The following is a 21,419-nucleotide window of genomic DNA, read 5'->3' on the forward strand; positions in this document are numbered from 1 at the left end:
GGTCACATAGTAGGCTTGTACTGAATGTGAATTTTTCTCTATTATTTGCTTTTGTACCAGACGCTGCTGGGTGCCAGGGGTCCCCTGCCCGCCACCATCAGGGGGTGGGCGGGCTGAAACTGGCTACTGTCCTGTTCCCTGCAAGAATCCCGGGTCGCTTTGGACTCCTCGCTTTGGACACCTGCCTGCTTAGTTTTCGGCATTTCAGAACTCCCCAGCGCTTGTCCCAGCCTGCCTGTCCCTGGAATGGGCACAGGCTGTGCTGGGCAGGGGGGCTGGCACACCCTGTTGCTCCCTGCACGTACTCTGCTCTCGGTCTTCCTAGCTGAGGCCAGGCAGTGCCTTTTGCCTGGAATGTTCTCCCCTGCCACCTTGGTGAACCCGCACTCACCCAGTGCTTTGTGGCCTTGGCAACGTGGTTCTCCGTTGGCCCCTTAGTGTCCTGTCTGTAAAATGGGCGGATTCCCATCAGCCGTGTAGCAGAAGGATTAGAGATGATGTGACAGGTACCCATTACGTTATTGAGTGAAGGAGTAACTGGAATCTACAGTGATCCTAATAGTGGCTTCAGAGGTGGTTAGAATCCCCCCTTGGGCAGCGTTGTCGCTGGCGTACCATGAGCGCCTGCTTCTGGTGCCCAGCCCCTGGCCCGGCACATAGTAGGTGCTGCACGCTTGCTGTTGGAATGGCCTGGAGGACAGCGTGGGGTGGGTTCTGGCTCCGCCTCCTAGCCGCTCTGTGGCCCTGGGCACGTTATTCAAGCTCGCTGTGCTGCCTCGTGTTTCCATGTGGTAAGGTCAGGAGGAGCCCACCTCATAGGACGGCCTTGCAGAGGAAATGAGTTCATACGCAGAAACCACTTCGAAGAGTATCTGTACCTGGACAGTGTTGCTTTTTTTTTTTTTTTTTTAAAGATTTTACTCATTTATTTGACAGAGAGCACAAGCAGGGGGAGAGGGAGAAGCAGAAGCAGACTCTCCTCTGAACAGGGAGCCTGACATGGGACTCGATCTCAGGACCCTGGGATCATGACCTGAGCCGAAGGCGGGCACTTAACCCACTAAGCCACCCAGGCGCCCTGACAGTGTTGCTTTAAGTATTGATCTCTTCCCCCAGCCATGGGCTGTCCCGAGCGCTCGCCCTGGATCAGGAATATTCAGACAAGAGGGTCCCAGCGGCGCAAGGATGGAGGCAGGTGTGGAGCTCGGATGCCCTCGCTGCTCTCCCGTTGTCGCCAGTGATGACGCTGAGGCAAAACCCTTTCTGTCGGGGTTGACCCTGCGCATCCAAGGGGAGGGGGCAGACACCTGCCCATCCTGGCGGTTTCTTACCCCGCCTCCCCCCCAGGCCTTTCTTTTCCTGGCACAGAGGGGACAGCACTCGGCTGAGCTGTCGGTGCCCGTGGACAGCGAGTCACTGCCCGCCCCTTTCGTGAGCTGGGAAATGCTGGGAAGGAGGCGGCCCCAGCTGGGCCGAGAGGAGGACTGTTTCCTCAGCGGCGCTGCTCAGGGGTCTCTGACAGGTGGCAGGTGCTTCTGCCATAGCGCCCGTCTCCTGAGTGAGGAAGCCCTGGGTTCGGGTGCTGCTCTGTGGGGCAGGGAGCGGTGCCCTGAGCCATGCATGAGCACCGGAATCTCAGAAGTCAGTTTTCTCATCTGTAATAATAATAATAATAATAATAATAACAATATTAATAGTAGGAATCCTGGCACTTTCCTCATGTATTCGTAGCTGGATTCAGGAGATAAGCACTTCGCGTAGTGCCAGGCATGTTGTAAGTGCTTGATAAATATTCCTTGATGTTTCCGGGGCGATAAAGTGGAAGCAGCCGGCCTGGGCCTGATGCTCCTCCCTTCTGGACCTGCCCGGGGCCCGGCACTTTCTCTCTGCTCACCGCCCCTTATCTTGGCGATAAGGAGGATTTGCCTTATCAGGTCCCAGATAAGAGCTGGGAAAGTCTGGAAGCTGAATGAAGCAAGGGTAGTTTCCTTTCTCCTCCTCTCCTTGGCTTTCGTCCCCCCTGACCCCAGCTACTAGGGGCCTCCAGCTGTTAGCAGAAGAGCACTGGCCTGGGAGTCCAGTCCTGGGGGCTTGGTGTTGCTGTGACAACACTTTGGGTGTTCATTGTTTTCTCCCCCCCACTTTTTTTTCTTGATGAGTGTGATAAGAGGTTTATCAGTGTGTTCTTTGTTTTAGAAGGTATTTCTCCAGTGTTCCTGCGTGCCAGATGGGGTGTCCGGGGGTGAGCGGCTCGGGGAGGGGGCACTGATGGCTTGGTTGGAGCACGGACAGGCAGAGCTCCGTGAGTTGTTGGTGCTGTGACCAGAGTGTGGAGCTCAGAGATGACCCAATAGGTCCCCGTCCAGGTGCCGGAGGGTAGCATCCCGAGCAGAGGGGACTCCAGAAAGACCCAGGTGGCCTGATCGCAGCAAAGTGGGCAGAGTGGAGGGGTGATGGGAAGTGAGACTGAAGGCCTCCGTAAGGATTCCGATTTTTTGTTGTAGAAGCGTTGAGAAGGCCCTGAGTAGGCAGGTTTCACTGCCTGTGTCTGAGTTGTCTCTGTGTCCTTGAGATGTGCCATCAGTGTGCTGATGAGAGAGGAGGAATGCAGTCCTGCCTGGAAGGGCCTCGCAGGTCCTCACAGAGGCTCCGGGTTCCGTGAGTGGTTCTCCTCTGCCTTCCCCTAGCCAAGGGAAGGGTGCTCATGTTAATCCCCAATGGCCCATGGGCCAGAATAAAAGTGGGGGGATTGGTTTTGTCAGGTGTCCTGGGATTATTTTTGGCTCTAGTTGACTCAGGCTGATCTTTGAATTCTGTTCCCCACATTCGGACGGATGGGCAGCTGGGCTTGGGCTTGGAGACTTTCCAGGCAGAGGGGAAGCCAGGGGGGAATGGGATCCTGTGGTCACAGTGGGCCTCTGCCCTGGGGAAGGTAGAGAGAGGCCTGCAGGATTTCTGTTTTGGACACTGCCTGGGAAGGAACGGGTTCGGAAGGGCTGGTAGCTACCGCATTTTAAGCTGGGGGGAATGTGGTGCTAAGTTTATTCCAGCATTATCTGTTGAGTGCCCGGGCTAGCCCCTGACTGTGGTGACCTTGGGGGCATCTGAGAACCATTTTGCCATTGAACGCCTGGCCTGGTGTCGTAACCTGCGTGTGTATATACATACATACACGTATATGGGACACATCTAAGAAGACGATTTTCTTAGAAATACAGAGGAGGAGGGGTGAGGAAGGGCAAGCATTTTTAACCTCACAATGCCCCTGCAGGGCACACAGTACCACCCCTATTTTTCAGGTGGGGAATCCGAGACCTGCCGAGTTGGTAATAATGGGCTGATGTCTTAGAGCATGTGGGGGTTTTGGTCCCACAGATGTCTGCTTCCGAAGCTGGGCTTTCTGCACACCCTGCGAGCCGGGGTCCAGGCTGGGGTTGGGGCACGCACCTCCAGGCTCCCAGTCCACATTCCTCCTCAGCGGCACCCTCCTGGCTATAGCCGATTGACTGATCAGTGGTGGTGTGCTGCTGCTGGAACCTTCCAGGGGGCCCTGGGGGCACACGCTGCCCCTGCTTTCCTGACTGGTGTGGAGGCTTATGGTGGCTAGAGTTTTGCAGCCACTCTGTTCCTCCCCCACTGTAGGTGGGGGGTCAGTGGGAACCTGAATTTATGGCGTACCTGTAGCTTTGTGTGACTGTCTCCTCGGCTCTTTGGAGTAAGCCAACGAAAGGGCTGGTGGGAAGCTGGCCTAGCCCCACATTTCTGCCCTTGGTTAGGGGAAGGGTGGGGCATGAGGAATGTGACCGCCCTCCTCGGGTGGGGTGGGTGCTGCCTGGGAGGTGGGGTGGGGGAGGAGGGAGAAGGCCCAGCTCGCTTAGAGCCGTTAGGCAAAATCTTGGGCAACCCGGGCCCTGCCCTCCTCCCTCCTGGGCCGCCCGGGCCCCTCTCAGCACTTCCTGTCATGCTTCCTGCTCTGGGCCTTTGTCCTTGCTCTCCTCTGTGCCTGGAATGCTCTTTCCTGTCCTTCTCAGATCCCAGATTGCACGCAGACGACACCTCCCCTGAGAGGCCTTCCCTGATCACCTTAGTTGGAGCAGCCCTACCCTTCCCCTCGTTCTCACATCTCCTCTGTCCTCACCGTGTTTATTTCTTGCCCATGGTCTCCATTGGGGGTTAGCTGCTTGTGATGAAGGATAGTTGGTAGGGACCCCCCCCAACAAGAGGAAACCACCCTTAAAAGGATTTTACACCACCCTGGAGGGAGCCCTCCATCCTTTCCCACCGTGATAGGTAGATGACAAAAAACTGATTGGATGGTGGGCTCAGGGGGAGTTAATCACATTAAAACAGCCCTGAACAAGTCCATAAAAACCCCTAGACTTAGAAACTCTGCTGGCGACCCTCTCAGCCCCCTCCCTCCTCGGGAGCTGTGTACGATCCCTTTGCTATCACTCAGTTAACCTTGCTTTGCTGCCCACCACGCTCGCCTACCTCTTCATTCTTGGAAGCAGTGTGACCAAGAACCCCGGGGCACCGAAGGAGAACAAATCCTGCAGCCCATGCGGCCGAGGCCTTGCTGTCGTGGTCGCTGCTCTGTCTCCAGTGTTCAGAGCAGCGTCAGAGACATAGCAGGTGCCCAGGAACCTTGCAGAATGAATGAGGGACCTGTCCTCATGGCCCCTGGTTTCGTGTCCTTCCTCCAGGCCTTCCAGGCTGGGTCCGTGAACCTCCAGACCCTTTCCCGGGGAGAAAGAATAAAAAGTATAAAAAGTGCCCCCCAACACTCACAGCCCAAGTGACACTGAGGCCTAGAGGACCCTCCAGCTCAGGAGTGAATGACCTCAAGTCCTGGCTCTTACCCACCTGTCCCCCCACCTCGCCATCCGCAGACATGTTAGGGGCGGTGGTCACCAGTCAGTGAGGTCATAAGGTTCAAGACCGAACAGGGCCTCCGGGACAAGGAGTTCTTGAAATTCAGGACCCTGGAATCAGACCCTGAACCCCAAAAGCCGCCCTCCCCGTGGCTGTGAGCTAAGCTCAGGGTACTCCTCCAAGGTCCTGACCCACATCTTGGATGTTCTTGCCCACCCGGAGCTCAGCTCTTCGTGCCAAGGGAATCCCAGCTGGGTTCCATTCTGATGAGGCTGAGCTCTGGAACAGGCTCCCTTTTCAGCCCAGAGAAAGCAGTAACTTGGGGCCCGTTGGGATGAGGGCTGGACGGTGGGGAAGGAAAGGAAGAGCCCACCCTCTCCATGTGCAAAACACTTAGAAGTGGTTTTGTGTTGATGGAATGTAAACTTCAAACGGCCACGCATGTTTGAATGCTGGTTCTCACAGACCCAGAGGAGGCCGGTCACGTGCCCGAGGACACACAGTAACAGGGCTGGGCCTGGAACTTGGATTTTGGACCCCAGGGCCAGTTCTTGCCCCCCCAGTTCTGTACTTGCTCTGGATTTCAGGATTCTGGGCCAACCCAGAATCCCCCCCATCTGCCCCCACCATTGGAGGTAGAGGGGCCGGGTCTGGCGGCAGCTGCCACTGACCTGTGTGCCTCTGTTCCCTGCCCTTGTACCCCAGGATATGGTGGAAGCACACGTCCTCCCTGAAGGTAGCCAACGAGCCAGTCTTGGCATTCACACAGGGCAGCCCCGAGCGAGATGCGCTGCAAAAGGTAATGGGCCAGTGGGGGCACCCAGTGGGGGTAAGGTGTGGAGCGAGGACAGCCTTCAGCAGCCCCCCAGGATGCCTCTCCGTGCCTACAGCCATCACCCCCCTACTGCACCTGCCCCCAGCCTTGGAAGGAAACCGGGTCTGGGACAGCCGTGCGTCTGGAGGACGGGAGAGGCTGGAGGCAGCAGGGGGGGCAAGCTGGGCCACTTTGGGACTCCCTCCAAAGGTCAGGGGTTGTAAGCCCACAGACGTTTTCTGCTTAAAAACATTGTCCCGTTAATTGCCAGTATTTTAAAAATCGTGAGATGTCATGTACATTTCAGATACAGTTTTCTATTCTGTTTATAATGGGAGGACCTGGCAACACTGGCCTCCCCTTCTGGCAGGACAGGAAATGACAGTGGACAGGGGCTGAGTCCTGCTGCCCCCTGAGCAGACCAGATGCTCTCTGACCTCAGAGCCCAGCCTCTTCATATTTCTGTTCTGGCCTGGGCATCTGTGTTTGCAGGCCCTCCACTGGGGTTTTACGTGGGGCAGAGAGGGGGGAGGAAGTACCCATCCGCCCTCTTGTCCCCTCTGCAGGCCTTGAAGGACCTGAAGGGCCAGACGGAAGCCATTCCATGTGTGGTGGGGGACGAAGAGGTGTGGACATCGGATGTGCAGTACCAGGTGTCGGTGAGTCCAGTGGGCTGGTGGGGCTTGGTGTCTCCCTGAACCTGGGGTCCATCTCTCAGGCAACAGATGAGCTTGTCACACAGGGGGTTTCTGCCTCCAGAGGGGTTTATAGTCTGCTCTCAGATTTTGAATTCTGTGCGTGGATGTAAAACTTGCAAAAGCAGTCTTCGGGGTATCATCGTAGAAGATGCCGACTTCACGCCTGCCAAGGGAGTTAAAATAGTGACTGCCACCAGCTTTGCTGTCTCTTTAGAAAAGTGGACCCATGGGCCACCTTGAGGCTAGGAAGAAAGGACAGAATGTCAGAATTGCAGAGCATCCTTCCAAAGAAAGGACAGTCTCCAAAGCCCTGGCCTCTATTTTGCAACTGTTGCTCTGGGGGAAGATAAGCTCGTAGGATATGAGCACCCAGGGGGTGGCCAGGTGTTGCCTCCTCCTAGAAGCCCTCCGGCTGGAGCCATGCTCCTTCAAGAGGCCCTGTCCCATCTGCACAGTCTCCTCTTTCGGGCCTTGCCACTCCTCTTTGAGGGAGGAAGAGCAGGAGTTAGCTGCCCATTTTATAGATCAAGGGACAGGCTCAGAGATATTAAATGACCCGCCCAGAGTGGCACAGTGAGGTCCGGAATAGGGATGATTATTCCGGGTTCTGCAGAACCGCATCCCATTGATTTCGATTCAGGTGCATTTTCTAGGGAGGATTTGGAAGCAGCAATATTCACTCATACGTTGCGGTAGGATCATCTCGCTGTGGCCTCCGGGTCACGGAACGAGAACCACGGAGCCCTAGGTGCCGGAGACAACCCAGACTTGCCTTTACGCCTCCCGGTGACCACAGGGAAGTGAACACATCACTTACAGTAGTCAGAGTGTTCTCGAAATAAATCCCAGCTGCACGACAGGGGAAGCACAGCCCTTCCCCGTGGTGGGCCCGGAGAGAAGTTTCTCCCGAGGGTGTCCGAAGGACATGGCGATGAGACAGGCAGGGTCCACACAGGCGTCTCATCGCATGTGCAGATGTTTCGCGGAGCCACCTTTTGCACACTGTCCCTCCGTGCAGGCCGAGGACATCCCCAAAGCCCAGGGCCTAGGGATGCCGGGGGTCACCCCGCAGGCCCGTGTCTGCTGCCGGGGGAGCTTTTCTGTCTACAGTTCGGGGTGCAAACGGACAGCAGCAGCTTTGTTTCCAAACCTAATGAGGGGGAGAGTTCACCTACACATTCAAACGGAAGGTGGGACCATGTGGCCGCGCCAGGCTGGCATGGCTGCAAGGCACCGCGTGGCTAGAACATGTCCGTGGGCCGCTCTCGGCGGGGGGGTTGGGGGGGATGGGGGGTGTCCCCGCCTCCCCCAGTGCACGATGCCAGCAAGCAGATGGGCACACGTGGGGCTTCAAGCTTTGTGCTGAGCAACCTGTTGCAAAATGAAAGCCGTGGTACGTGAGCCAGGTGGCCCCCTCTGTGGCAGTGTCTCCCAGAAACCTGTTTGAAGCTGGAAGAGACCCCAGCCCTTCTTTCCAGCAGGGCACATGTAAGTCATGATAATAAAACCCAGCCAGCCGGCCACGCCTCTCGGACCCAGGCCCAGGGCAGATGCGGGCTCTGCCCTCTCAGAGCCACCCTGCTAGAGAGCCGGTGGCCCCCGGGTCAACAAAGAAAGAAACGGGAATTCCAGCGGGTGAGGGACTGGGGACGGCGTGGGTGCTGTGCTGGCAACGCGGGGGCACATCAGGCAGGGCTCCCTGGAGGGGTGACCTCTGAGTCAAAGGCCGAGGATGAGGGTGGGTGGGGGTTCGCCGCCGGGCAGAGGGGCCCTCGGGCCGAGTCCTGGAGCTGGGAAGGGGCTCAGTGAGTTGCGGAACAGAGAGGAAGCCAGTGGGGTGGAGGGGTGGGTAGAGGTGACTTCCTGAGGTTCTTGTCACCTGTGGTTAAGGAACCTATTCCGAGAGCGCTGAGGAGTCACTGGAGAGGGTCAAGGGGGGCGAGACTTTCCGGAAGAGCCCCGTTGCTCCTTACAGGAGAGTGCTTTCTAATTTCAGGACAGAGTGAAGAGGGGAGGGCTTGGCAGGACCTGTGAGTCCAGACTTAGACCTGTGGGTGTCCAGGGCTCCCGGGTGGCCGGGCAGTTTGGGGCGGGAAGGTGAGGAGAAGGCCAGGTGAGGAGCCGGGATGCAGGGGGCCGGGAAAGAGCCCAGAACAGAGCCTGGGGAATGTCAGTCCAAGGTGGGGAAGTGCTGCGCACCTCTGTGGAGGGTCTGCCCAAATCTGTGGGCTCCCCGCCTGCCTCCACAGTGGTGGGTGGTGGGCGCCTTTGAAGCCATGGGGTTCCACTCCCTGGGGCTGCTTGACCCAGAAATGGGCACCCAACCCCAGGTGGGCCGGTTGGATTTACGGCCATGGCACTTAGAACGGGCAACTGGCATCTCGCTTTGAGGGGTTAGAAGCTACGGGGAGGACACCTTCCACCTCTGAGACGCGTGACCATGGTGGGTCTCTTGAAAGGTGCAGGGCGCCGCCTGTCAGAGGAGCAGAGAGGACGAGAGCACCTCACAGTTTTCTGGCCGGGTTCCTTGAGTCTTCCTGAGGCCCAGCTGCAGGCCATCCGCGTCACCATAAGGAAGTCCCTGTGCGTAATAAGTTCCCCTTCCTGCCCGCTGCCTGGTCATGAAGCTTTGGGCTACTTGACCTCCCTGTGCCTCAGTCTTCGCATCTGCAAAATGGGATAGCAGTCGTGCTGTGTAGGGTTGTTGTCAGGACAAATGGATTGATCTGTGCTGAGACTCGGTGCCCGCATGCAGACCGCTGAACAGACTTCAGCTGTGACAGCAGCTGTCCCTGTTTCCCTCAGAGCCTGTAGCTGGTTCATCAAAAAAAGCACTAGGGGCAGACCCGTCGGTGTTTCAGACCTCAGGAAGCCATTCACCGTGGTGTCGGGAGGTTTTCTCCTGCAGGTGTGGTGTGGGTTTTCTGTGGTGTCACTCACACACCAGATGGCCACGCTGCCCAGCCCATAACTCAGTCCTGCCCACAGGCAAGGAAGGGCCTGAGGAGTTCTCACAGCAGCTTCCATGATTCCCGATGGATTTCTCTAAAAGGGAGTTTCGGAGCTAATGGTGGGCTAAGCCTCATGCTGACATTAGCCTAAGAAGCCACCTGCTCAGGGTTCATCGAGCCAGGAACTGGCCTACACTTTGGATGGATCAGGAAACTCCTAGATCTGTAATTTGGGGGAGTCAAGGGTTGGCCCTTCTGCGGATGGGGTAGGCACATTCTGGCTCTGTCCAGATGGAACCTTGATCAGGTGCGTGCAGGGTAAGGCTGAGGACCGTGGGCCCCCAGCTCTTAGGGTTCTGAGGGTGCCCCGGGGCAGGAGTTGCCCACCCACAGGGGGCGTCCTGGAGCCCCCACTCCTGGATCAGCGACCAGAGGGTCCCAACACCTGGAGCCCTGGGAGCACAGGCTGGGATCACTAAGTTCACCCGGCCCCTCTGCGCTGCTCCAGCTTCCCGCTAGGATTTTGGTAACTCTCTGGGCGGGCATTTCCCATTCTCATGGCCCGTGGTGCCTCACTGACCTGGCCACACGGTAACCAGGGGAATGCAGGCATGGGAGGCAGCGGCCAGCGCCTGGCTTCTGGCGTGGGGGAGCTGCGGTCCGCTGGGGCTTGCTGAGTCGAAGGGCCTGGCTCCGAGCTGCCTCCTCAGCCCCCGAGCATCACAGGCCAGTCTCAGGTGTGGACAAGATACAGGTGACTCTGCTGGGGGGTCAAAATGAGGGGGAAAGGGCACTTTCTCCTGAACCCTAGACCAGCACTGCCCCAGTAGAACTTCTCTGCAGTTACAACGATCAGTATCCACACGCTGTCCCACTACGGCAGCCACGGGCCATGCGTGGTCGTCCGGCCCATGGAACGTGGCAGGTGCAGCCAAGGAACGGGGTCGAAATGTCAGCAGGCACGTGTGGCTAGTGGCTGCCATGTTCGACGGGAAAGCCGCAAACAGCCCATCGGCAGACTGCTAGGTGGCGAAAGTGTTGAGGAGTGTGGTGGAAAGAAGTGAAGTTTCTCCCCGCTTTATTGCGCACGCTGGCTTCTGGCGCTGAAGGGTCCATTTGTGTTTGTGAAGGGTCTTCCCTTTTCGATGAGTATATCTGGGTCCCCTGCCAGGGGCTGGAGAAGCGGTCGGTGTGTCCCCCGGGCACTTGGGACAGCAGAAATCCTGAGCGTCACCCATGCCTGAGCCACAGCCGCGCACCGCACCCGCCCCGGCAGCATTTTCACCCGTGAGCCCATTTGGCCCTTCTCCCCATGCTGTGAGGCAGGGGGTCCCCATTTCCCACAGAGGGAGACTTGGAAAGGGAACTCACTTTACTCCGGCCCCCAGCTAGTAGGCGGCAGAGCTGGGATGTGAACCCGTGTCTGTCTGACCACAAAGTCCACACTTTTCCTGAAAGACTGTATGGTCCATGCCTTTCTCTGGGACCGTGAACCTGCCAGAGCGGGGACAGTCTTACTCACCAAACAGCAGGTGCTCCGTGACCCTGTAGTCAGAGAGATGGATGTGGGGATTGGAGGAGAGAGGGCGAGGGTGCTGAGGACTCTGGCCTGGAAGGCGAGCTCTGAGCCCAGCCATATCCTGTCCTGGCACCTCCCCACTGAGCAATGACCTCACTCTTCTCTCATCTTGCAGCCCTTCAACCATGGACACAAGGTGGCCAAGTTCTGCTATGCAGACAAGGTAAGTCCCTGATGACTTCGGGCTGGGGCACTGGCCCTCTGTTCCCCTCCTGGCTGCTGGCATGCAGGCGGATGTCAGTCGCTGCTTCCCTCTCTGGCCGTGGAGGGTGGAGTCTTTGACAAGGCTGGGCCTGTCGGGGGTTAATTCAAGTCAGATGAGAGCTGCGTGGGCCGCTGCTGACATCCCCTGATGTGCCTATGGCCTCGAGGCAGCCTGGTTTCCAAGGGGGGTAGATTCTGCAAGGCTGAGTCAGGGACATCAGAAGCACCACGGATGGGAAGGCCGACAGAGGATCGGCATCGTGGAGGGGCAGCGAGAGGGGTTGGCGTGCACTGTGGCAGGGGGGCTAGGAGCTGGCGTCATGTGGCAGCGAGGGCATGCCGGCTGTGGTTCTGGCCTGGCAGGTAAAGGCCAGGCACCTGACCTTGAGGGCTGGAGGCTCTAGCCGGTGGGATCGGGGGCCCCAGGAAGACGGTGAGGCCCTAATGAGACCACAAGAGAAAGGAGAGCTGGTTTAACAGCTAAGGGACTCGATGCCAAGTCCCTGGCATGCAGACCTCCCTGGCAGGTCCCTCAGACCTCCAGACGGCAGCAGGACAGGCTCGGAGCCTGCGGTTGGCTAGCAGGTGATGGGGACACTGTGTTTGCCACTTAGCCACTGGGGCCGAGGGAGCCACGGGTCCGTGGGTGGAGGGTGACCTCCAGTCTCCCTGGCCCACTCCCCCGGAGCCCTTCCTGCTGTGGGAGATAGCCCTGAACCTTTTCCTCTTCATTAGGCCATACTCAACAAAGCCATTGAGGCCGCGTTGGCCGCCAGGAAAGAGTGGGACCTGAAGCCTGTTACAGACCGGGCCCAGATCTTCCTGAAGGCAGCGGACATGCTGAGCGGGCCGCGCAGGGCAGAGGTCCTTGCCAAGACCATGGTGGGACAGGTGAAGTACCCGTGGGCACGGTCGGGGTGGGGTGGGAGGCTGTCATCCTCCGTCCGATACAGCAGCCATCGGCTGGGCTGCTTCTGGGAGCCGGGATGGCCCCGTGCCGTCCTCCAGGCTCAGTCAGACCTCCACAGCCCTCAGAGTGGGCTCTCTGACACCTCCAGCCAGTCACTCCAGGCTTACAAACCGCCACGGTCTCTCTGTCGCCGACAGTCCTGTCCCAAGTCCTGTGCGCAGCGCTCAGGGCCCTTTGTTTCTGGCCCGTGTCCAGCTTGCCGGCTGCTCGGCCCATGAGGTCACCCGTCTGGATTTAGCGGGACCCTGGACACTGCAGCACCCCGTCTCCCTGCCCTGCCTCTACCCCAGTGGCTGTGCCTGGAATGCTCGCTCTCTCTTCTTTGTCTTGTGAACTCTTCCCTTCGAGCTCCAGCCCAGATACCACCTCCTCTGTGAGGCTTCCAGAATCTTCTCTGTCAGGAAGGGTTCGTCCCGCCTCTGTGCTCCCGTAGCATGCTGTTCATTTGTCGGTTACAGCTCAGATCGTGTTGGGTATAATGAGTTCCTGTGTGTGTGTCAGCTCTTTGCAAGCTTTTTGGAGAAAGTAATCCCGAGGTAGCTCTTCTCCATCATCCTGGGCCTCGCAGCCTGTCTTTCTGGCGTTGTAGAAGCTCCTGGTAGACGGTTTTGTGAGTGCATGTCTGGCACTCGCAGCTCCAAGTGAGAGCCCAGGGGGCCCAGGGAGAAACGGTTAATTTCACCCTCTCCTGGAGGGAGCCTTAGGCTCTTGGTCCCCTGGTGGGGTCAGTGCCCCGTCCTGTGGTGAGGGCCCCCTCTGCTGCACAGAGGTGGTATGACAGCTCCGTACCGGCTAAGGGTCTCCTGATTCTCAGCGGCTCCTGGGGTGGTTGTGGGCTCCGCTGTGTCCCTGGTGAGTCACACACACTCGACGGCCAGATTAAGGTGCCTTATTAATGGACTCAGGAACTTGTAGGAAGGGTGGTGGCCTCACAGAGCCGGGGCCAGAGCATCTTAGCTGCTGTATCTCCAGGTCCCAAGCAGGGTGACCGCTGCCAGTGACCCTGTGCGCCAAGAAGGAGCTGCCCTGATCGAGAGAAGCCCCATTCTTGCAGCCCAGAGGCTCTCCCCCGACCCTCACGTCTTTTGGGAGGAACGGGCAGCGGAAGGAGATGTTTGCTGTTGTCAGACCTCCTGCTGCTTGTTCAAACGCCTCTACTGAGGGCACCTGCTCACCTGGGGGAAGGAGCCGCCAGCACCGTGGGCACACGGTCAGTGTTGGAAAAGGGCCAGCGGGAGGCATGTCTGTCGTGGCTGACCCTCTGGTTGTCCTGCACGCAGGGTAAGACGGTGATCCAGGCGGAGATCGACGCGGCAACTGAGCTCATCGACTTCTTCCGGTTCAATGCCAAGTTTGCCGTGGAGCTGGACGGCCAGCAGCCCCTCAGCGTGCCGCCCAGCACCAACAGCATCGTGTACCGGGGACTGGAGGTACCCACAGGCGGCGGGGTGGGCAGGAGCCTGCAGGAGGAGCCTCGAGCGTGGCCTCACCACCTCCTCATCCCCCTTCCCCAGGGCTTCGTGGCGGCCATCTCCCCCTTTAACTTCACGGCGATCGGTGGCAACCTGGCTGGGGCGCCAGCCTTGATGGTGAGATGGTGACCTTGGTGAGATCGGGCAGGGTGGTGGGCAGGGGCAGGCGTGCAGCTCTCATTCCTGCCTCCACAGACGACAGGGCCTGGCCCTGGCTGCGGGGAGATGCCCAGAAGGCAGAGGCAGTGCCAGCCCCTGGAAAGGCTTTGGGGTCCGAGACTGGGGTGACTCCCAGCTCTGCCCTGCACTGGGGGATCCCCAGGCAAGCCCCCAAACTTCTGAGGTGGTTTCTTCCTCCTCCTCGAGGTGGAAATCTCGGCAAGCCCAGAGTGCAGGGTTGTGGGAAGTAGGTGAAGCTGCGTGTGGGACACACGCCTGGGACACGTCTGGCCCGTTGCAGGCTTCGTGTACAGGGACTGTTGATGGTGATGGCAGACCACGTTCCAGGCCTACTGTGTGCCCCGCGAGTGATCTGTCAGGTCTAGGAAATGACCACACAGATAAAGATTCGGACTTAGCTTCTAAGGCCCCAGCTACACTGGCCTTGTCAGGGAGAAGGTGGCTGTCGCCCTCATGAGCTCCCACCATAGGGGGTGATGCACCCCTGCCCTTAGCGGGCCTGTGTGGCTCGTGGGGCAGCAGGAGGAGGGCTGGCAGGTGGCGGGGGCCTGGGCCCCACAGGTGGCGGCTGGCTGATGTCGGGGCTGCTCCTGCCCAGGGCTGTCCTTGCGCATCTGTGTGCAGACAGACACACACTTGGGTGCCTGTGTGTCCTCAGTCAGGACACGTGCGGGGACAGCCCTGTGAGCGCTTGCCTGCCACGCCCAGTGAGCACCCAGCGATGTGGAAACACCCAGAACAGACCTGCCCAAGGGGTGCTGGCAGGACGAGTCCATACAGGCTTCTAGAAGAAGGGGGCCTTGGCCAGAGTGGGGGGGGGCAGGGTGTGGTCCCACTGGCGGGGGTTTTTGGAGCCCAGTGCCTGACACCTGGAGCAGTAGGGACATCCCGGCCTGCCGAGGGGCCTGGTGGCTCCACGTGAGCGATGGCTGCGCTTCAGGATGGGGTGGCAGTCGGGGGCAGTGACCCCTGGCCCTGTGAGTCATCAGCATGCCTCCCGGGCAGGGCAACGTGGTCCTGTGGAAGCCCAGCGACACCGCCATGCTGGCCAGCTACGCTGTCTACCGCGTCCTCCGGGAGGCTGGCCTGCCCCCCAACATCATCCAGTTTGTGCCAGCGGACGGGCCCACATTTGGTGACACTGTCACCAGCTCGGAGCACCTCTGCGGGATCAACTTCACAGGCAGTGTGCCGTAAGTCCCTGGGGTGGGGTCGGGTGGGGCAGGCAGCGTGGGGACGTTCGCCAGGCGGCAGCCTCATGACCTCTGTGCGGGAGCTGGAGGTCAGGTACTGACCGTACCCGCTGACTCGCTGTGTGGCCGTGGGTGGCCCACTTCACCTGTCTGAGCCTTTATTCCTTGATCTGTTCAATAGGAATATGGTCCTACCTCGCAGAGCAATTGTGAGGGGCCAGTGAGTTAACAAAGAGGAAGAACTCTGGGCTGGAAGCAGCCTGCAGACGTGTGGTGATGCTGATTTTGATGCCACCTCTGTCACTGTTAAGGGCACAGGGGAGCTTGGGATGAATTGGAAGAGGAGAGTCAGGAAGGCTTCTTGGAGGAGGCGGTATCTGGGCAGAGGAGATAGCCAAACAAAGAGGGGTAGGGAGAGTGCTGTGGGAGAGGGAACAGCACACGCAGGGCCTCAAGGCTAACACTCCTATGCTCGGGGAGCCGCTGGTGGTTCCGCGGGGCTGGAGTGTGGGGTGCCGGGGCCGAGCTTAGAGTGTGGGCAGGAAATGGTTCAATCGTGACTGCTCCTTTATTCAGTAACGAGCAGGTGTATATGTCCAGTGAACGTGTGGACAAGTCCTGATTCTTAGAGGGTTTAGTCCCGTGACTGTAAGGCCTTGTGAGCCCGCAGAAGTGTCTAGACTTTATCCCGAAGGTGACTGGGAGCCACGGAAGGTTTTACACAGGGTGTGCGTGAAGCAGCTTTGTTTCAAACAGGTTGCAGACGGTAGCTGTCTAGCTGGACCTGGCAGGTGGTCCTGTCTGCTCTGACTCCTAACTGAGACGGACCGACCTCGTACGGTTGGCACAGTTCCATGCAGAAATCCTTTTGAGATTCCAGGCTCCTTTTGAGAACCTACCCCTCTGGGCCTGCGTGTCCACAGGGCACCGCTGGCTGGAGGAGGGGTGGAGTGCTGGCCGATCCTTGCCAGCCTCCCCAGGCCCTGGGCCTCTGTGTGCCTGGTCCTTCTTCCCCTGCCTGGCTGCTGGGCCCTGCATTCGCAGCCTCTGTCCCAGGTGATCGCTCTGGCTGCTCTGTGCCCAAGTCACCAGTGGCCAGAAGCGGGAGACCAGTGAGGAGGCTGTCCACGTCCAGGAGGGGACAACAGAGGCCTGAAGCAGGGTGGAGACGGTGGGAATGGATTCAAGTGAGCAAGTGGCAGGGAGACGGGAACCCACGTCCATGGGGTTGGATAAGTGGATGGGGGTGTCCATGGGAAGGTCCAGGCTCTGGGCAGAGGGGGGCCAGGTGGGCACCTGGGTGGTGTGGGTGGACACGACTAGTCCCATGCCGGTCCCTTGGAGTGTGAGGTGCCCGAGGGTCATCTGAGTGGAGATGGCGGGGTCTGCATTAGGCGGTCCTTCCCGGTGTCCCTGGGGCACCTGCAGTGGCTTCCAGTCTCCCTCGCTCGGCCTCAGGCTCTCCTACCCCCCGTCCCCAGGGTTTGCCGGGTGTGATGGCGGCATTAGAATTGCTGAGGAGGACCATTTTCCAAAAAAGCCCACGCTGCCAAGCGCAGGCCCCACGGGTCCCCGCCTGTTAGCGGGCGGAGCGGGCCTGGCCCCCATTTGCCATGCTCTGATGAGCAGCGGGCTTAAAGGTAGGAAAGTCATAAATTAGTATTAGCTACTGTGTCGCAGGCTCCCTGGTGATTAGCATTTTTATTGTCTTGTGGCGCTAAGGTTGGTCACACTTCGGAGCTTGGGGAAGGGGGGGCTGCACTCCCTCTCCTAGGACCCTCCTTGGTTTGGCCTCCGGGGCTGGGGCGCTGGGCTGGGGACACCCCTCCCAGACCATGGCGGTGTCTGTCCCCCCACCAGGCACCTGCACCGTATCTGACACGGACCTAAGCACTTGACTCCCATTAGAGCCATCCCAGAACAGCTCTGCCAGGTGCGACTGTTCTCTCCAGTTCCCAGATGAGGTGCACGATTTGAGGTTGAGTGATGAGTGCAGGCCATGGCCATGTGGCCATGAGGGTCAGAGTCGGGACCCTGGCCTTGTTGGCATGATCTTGCCACCAAACCTACCTTTACTCCTTCCCCACGGGCCCCAAATGGAGCCTGTCTCCAGCTGCCCCCGCCTACCCCATTCCCCCCCCCCCACTCCAACGCTCGCTCTGACCCCTGTTCCCACTTGCTGGGCTTTGGGGCCCCTTCATCTAGTAGGGCCTGCTCCCCACCCCCCAGGACCCTCCCTGTCCCAGGGCCCTGAGCCTTGCCCTGTCCTCTACTTTCAGCACCTTCAAACACCTGTGGAAGCAGGTGGCCCAGAACCTGGACCGGTTCCGCACCTTCCCACGTCTGGCCGGAGGTAAGGGTCCCCTCTCCCAGCACCCTCCCTGGGGCCCCAGGGAACCCTCCCTGACTGTCCTGAAGGAGGAAAAGGCCGAGGTGGTGCCCCCGTGGTGGGGGGGGGCAGCCCTGCAGGAGCTGAGCAGTGAGGGGCCTCCGGGGCGGAGCCTCGGCTCTGCTAGATCCTGGGGCTTGGGCCCTAGAATGTGCGGTTCATTCATTTACTCATCACTCAGCAAATGGAATATTAAGCCGCTGTGGAGGCACTTTCTGGACACCAGGGATGCTGGGATGGCGAGAGGCGCAGACCCAGCCCTCGGAACTTGTGTTCGGTAGCAGGAAGCAGATGGCAGCACACAGACGGTGTGGAGAATCCACAGAGAGGAAGACAGCGTGCAGAGACCCCCGGGAGGGCGTCATCTAGGGTGGTGGGTCGGGTGGCCCTCTTCAAGGAGGGAGCCTTTGAGCTGAGACCTGGATACAGAGAGGAAGCCAGCCAGCCTCCGCAAAGGTCTGGGGAGCCGAGCCGTCGCGGGCCCGGCGCTGTGTGGTGGAACCTTGGGTGCTGATGGAGATGTGCCGTGTGTGTGTGTGTGTGTGTGTGTGTGTGTGTGTGTGCGCGTGTGCGCACGCGTGCACTGTGTGGCCCGGGGGCCGGAAGCCGCAGGTGTCTGTCGAGCACTCGAAAGGCAGCTGGTGTGAACGACGAAGTGAATGGTTGGTTTTGCTTCATTTAAATGAGTGTGAATGTGAGTAGTCCCGTGTGTCTGGCGGCGGCTGTTCACCGAGATGGTGGCAGAGGGACCTGTAGGTGCCGGGGCCACGAGGTGGGAATGAAGCCAGTGTAGGTGACGTTGGGAGGCAGGGGGCCAGCAGGACAGGGGCCCGAGAGCTCCGCAAGGCTGGAGCTTAACTGAAATACTGCGAATTTTCCCACAAAGAAACACGTGCATGGTCAAGGAGATTTGCTGTGTGGAAGCAAAACAGATTCCTTGTCTGCAGGACTTCCCAGAGCCTTTAATGCTTTTAAAGGCATGACGTATTTTTAGGAGCAAGGACTGATACACGTTTCCTAAACTCTCTGGCCCCCATGGACCAAGATTTTTGGGCAAAGGGCTGAGTCCCTAAGAGAAGGCCGTCCAGGTGGAGGGGGCTGGTCGTTACACGTTCTTGCTCCTGGGGATGACGTGGGGCCCACGGGGAGACTGGACCCACTCCTGAGCTGGTGGACGCTCTGATGGTCAGGGAAGGTGCGCCCTCAGCCAGCTGTGGCGTCGCCACCCTAGTCCACCCTTCACAAGGTGGGAGCAGTGAGCTGTGTCTGGGTTTCTGTTTTCTGCCCCCTTCCCGCTGCGCCCCGAGGGAGGGAGGCCGCTGCTTCTTGACCACCTCCCAGCCTCCAGGCTTACTCTGTGTCTCTCTTTTTTCTTTAAGTATTTATTTAAATAATTTCTACGCCCAACGTGGGGCTTGAACTCACGACCCAGAGAGATCAAGGTTGCATGCTCTTCCGGCTGAGTCAGCCAGGCGCTGTTTTCTTGTCTTTAGAATGGGGACGACAGGGTTGCTGTGGGGCTTTCAGGAGACAAAGCAGGAGGTGCTCTGAGCAGAGTTTGGCAGGTGGTTCGTGCTCTGTGACCAGGAGCTGCTGGTCACTAATGTTTCATGGAGGGAGGAGACCAGGGGCCAGGGACTGAGAAAACGAGGGGGAGGCGGTGTTTGCTGCCGTGAGTAGGGAAGAGGGACCATCCCTGGTGGCCGACGTGGAGTAGACTCCCTCCTTCTCCTCCCACCGGGTTGGGGGTCGGGAAGGTGCCAAGAAAGCTATGTCCACTTCTGGGAATGGATTGGCTCCTGGGAGCCTCAGATTCTGGTCCTTCTGCCTTGATGGTGGGAGCAACCGTGCCCCAGCCTCAGTTTCCCCAGCCATAGGGTGACAGATGGGCCTGGCTCGCCGGCTTCCGGGGTGCTGTCCAGCCATGACCCAGGGTTGGGGCTGCACACACCTGTGCACAGGTACAGGCGGGGCTGGCCGGGAAGCTGGCTCCCCTCACGCCCCCTCTCCACTGCAGAGTGTGGGGGGAAGAACTTCCACTTTGTGCACCACTCGGCTGATGTGGACAGCGTGGTGAGCGGGACCCTGCGCTCGGCCTTCGAGTACGGCGGCCAGAAGTGCTCAGCCTGCTCCCGCCTCTACGTGCCGCAGTCGCTGTGGCCGCAGATCAAAGGGCGGCTGCTGGAGGAGCATGGCAGGATCAAAGTGGGCGACGTGAGTGGCGCGTCCTCCCCGCCGCGGCCCAGCGGGTGGCTGATGGGATTGGAGGCTCCTGGGCTGTGGCGGTAGCAGTGGCAGTGGCAGCGGGGCTGGGGTGTGCGGGGAGGGGGCTCCTTTGTCTGCGGCCCGTGGTGACTCCAGCTCTCCTGGTGTCTCCCTTGCCTCCAGCCCGCAGAGGATTTTGGGACCTTCTTCTCGGCCGTGATTGATGCCAAGGTACGGGCAAGAAGCAGGTGTTCCCGGGGGGCCGGGCCCATGCCCTGGGTGGGAGACTGGGGGCCTTGACTGGGGGCGACCCAGCCCCACTGCTCCGGGCAAGGCAGTCCGATGGCCGCACGGGCGCCCCCACCCTGAGCTTGGAAACCGGCAGAAACATCTGTAACCAGCTTCTTCCGTGCGTCCTGCACCCAGGCTCGACAAACCCGCACGGAGTGCCCACATGCACACAGACAGGCCCGTGTGGCTGCAGTGTGAGCCCGAACACGAGCACGTGCCTGTGTGTGCCCACAGCACACTGATGAGCTCGGTGCGTAGGCAGGCGTGTGGGTCACCCGCAGACACACGCCCACATACACACCAGTGCGCCATCTCCAACAGATACACCTCCGAACAGATACACCTCGTGTGTGCACACGTGTGTTCGTGTGTGTGTCCGTATGTATATCGGTGGACGTCGTCTGCATTCATACACGTACGTGTAACACGGGCACATGTATAAACACGTACTTAAGCATGAAGGCTTGTGGTCATGCATATGCCTGTGTGTACATTCGTGTGTGTTGCGTTTCTGTACGTGTAATTGTAGTTCTGCTACACACACACACACACACACTCACACTCACACTCTTTCTCACATGGGCGTGTACGTCTGCCCCTGTTTCTGCCATGGCTTAGTCAGACTCTGGCTTTGCCCTCTCCCCATTCCAGAATTTGGGCCCTTCAGGCATAAATGCTTTGGGGTGAGTGTGGGTGGGGGGCACTGCTGCTGGGGATGGCCTCGCAGCCGGTCTATGACACCCCTTCCCCCCCCCGCCAATCCCAGTCCTTCGGCCGCATCAAGAAGTGGCTGGAGCACGCCCGCTCCTCACCCAGCCTCACCATCCTGGCTGGGGGCAAGTGTGACGACTCTGTGGGCTACTTCGTGGAACCCTGCATCGTCGAGAGCAAGGACCCTCAGGAGCCCATCATGAAGGAGGTGAGTAGGGCGGGCAGCCTGGGGCGTAGAGAACAGTCTCTGCGCCGAGCGGAGCACGCGCAGGACCCTGGAATGTGGCTTCTTGTGGTGTTACTGCATTTCACAGATGGGAGTGTGAGGTCCCAGAAAGGGAGTGTCTCACTCCTGGTGAGAGCAGAGCCAGGCCTGGAAGTTAGGCCTCCTGACCCCAAATCCAGGGCTCTGTCCTTGACACTGTTGAGCCTGGCAATGTCCCAGCACTTCCACTGCCCGTGGCCACTAAGGCCACTGTCCCCATCTTAACTCTGGGCCGGCCACAGCTGGGCCCTTGACTGAGAGGAGAGGGTGTTATCATTCCCATCTTACAGATGAGAAATGGAGGCTCTGAGGGGTCAAAGCACTTGTCCAGGATGGCAGTGGAGGGGTGGCAGAGGGGACAGTGATATTGCTGGGCAATTCCTGTGCCAGCTGCTGCCAGGAGTCTCGCTCTCGGGTGTGGGTTTGGTGGTGCGGAGAGCCAGAAAGTGTCCTTGGATCTTCGCCAGGTTGGGATGCGGTGGACAGGGCAGGAACTAGGACTTTGCTCTGTCCTAAGGGAGCCCAGCGGGAGGTGCCTGGCCCTTCGAGCTGTGTGGACCGGGAGGGGGGTGGGGGGGGAGGCAGAGGCCAGAGCAGGGGCCTGAGAGGCTTTGGGGCTCTGGTC

General features: G+C 59.4%; 1 protein-coding gene across 1 annotated transcript in view; it reads left to right on the forward strand.

Annotated features, from left to right (window-relative positions):
• The window catches only part of ALDH4A1 (aldehyde dehydrogenase 4 family member A1), a 28,106-nt gene that overhangs the window by 3,462 nt on the left and 3,225 nt on the right, over positions 1-21,419 (forward strand). Inside the window, exons 2-12 of the mRNA XM_045782196.2 lie at positions 5,578-5,671; positions 6,253-6,345; positions 11,030-11,077; positions 11,854-12,009; positions 13,369-13,518; positions 13,603-13,677; positions 14,746-14,933; positions 17,213-17,286; positions 19,340-19,536; positions 19,711-19,758; positions 20,585-20,737. Of these exons, the coding sequence (XP_045638152.2) occupies positions 5,578-5,671; positions 6,253-6,345; positions 11,030-11,077; positions 11,854-12,009; positions 13,369-13,518; positions 13,603-13,677; positions 14,746-14,933; positions 17,213-17,286; positions 19,340-19,536; positions 19,711-19,758; positions 20,585-20,737 (1,276 nt within the window). The remainder of the gene's footprint in view (positions 1-5,577; positions 5,672-6,252; positions 6,346-11,029; positions 11,078-11,853; positions 12,010-13,368; positions 13,519-13,602; positions 13,678-14,745; positions 14,934-17,212; positions 17,287-19,339; positions 19,537-19,710; positions 19,759-20,584; positions 20,738-21,419) is intronic.

This window comes from Ursus americanus, chromosome 33, assembly GCF_024610735.1.
Source record: "Ursus americanus isolate L20-20 chromosome 33, mUrsAme1.1.p, whole genome shotgun sequence".
NCBI classification, from domain to species: domain Eukaryota; kingdom Metazoa; phylum Chordata; class Mammalia; order Carnivora; family Ursidae; genus Ursus; species Ursus americanus.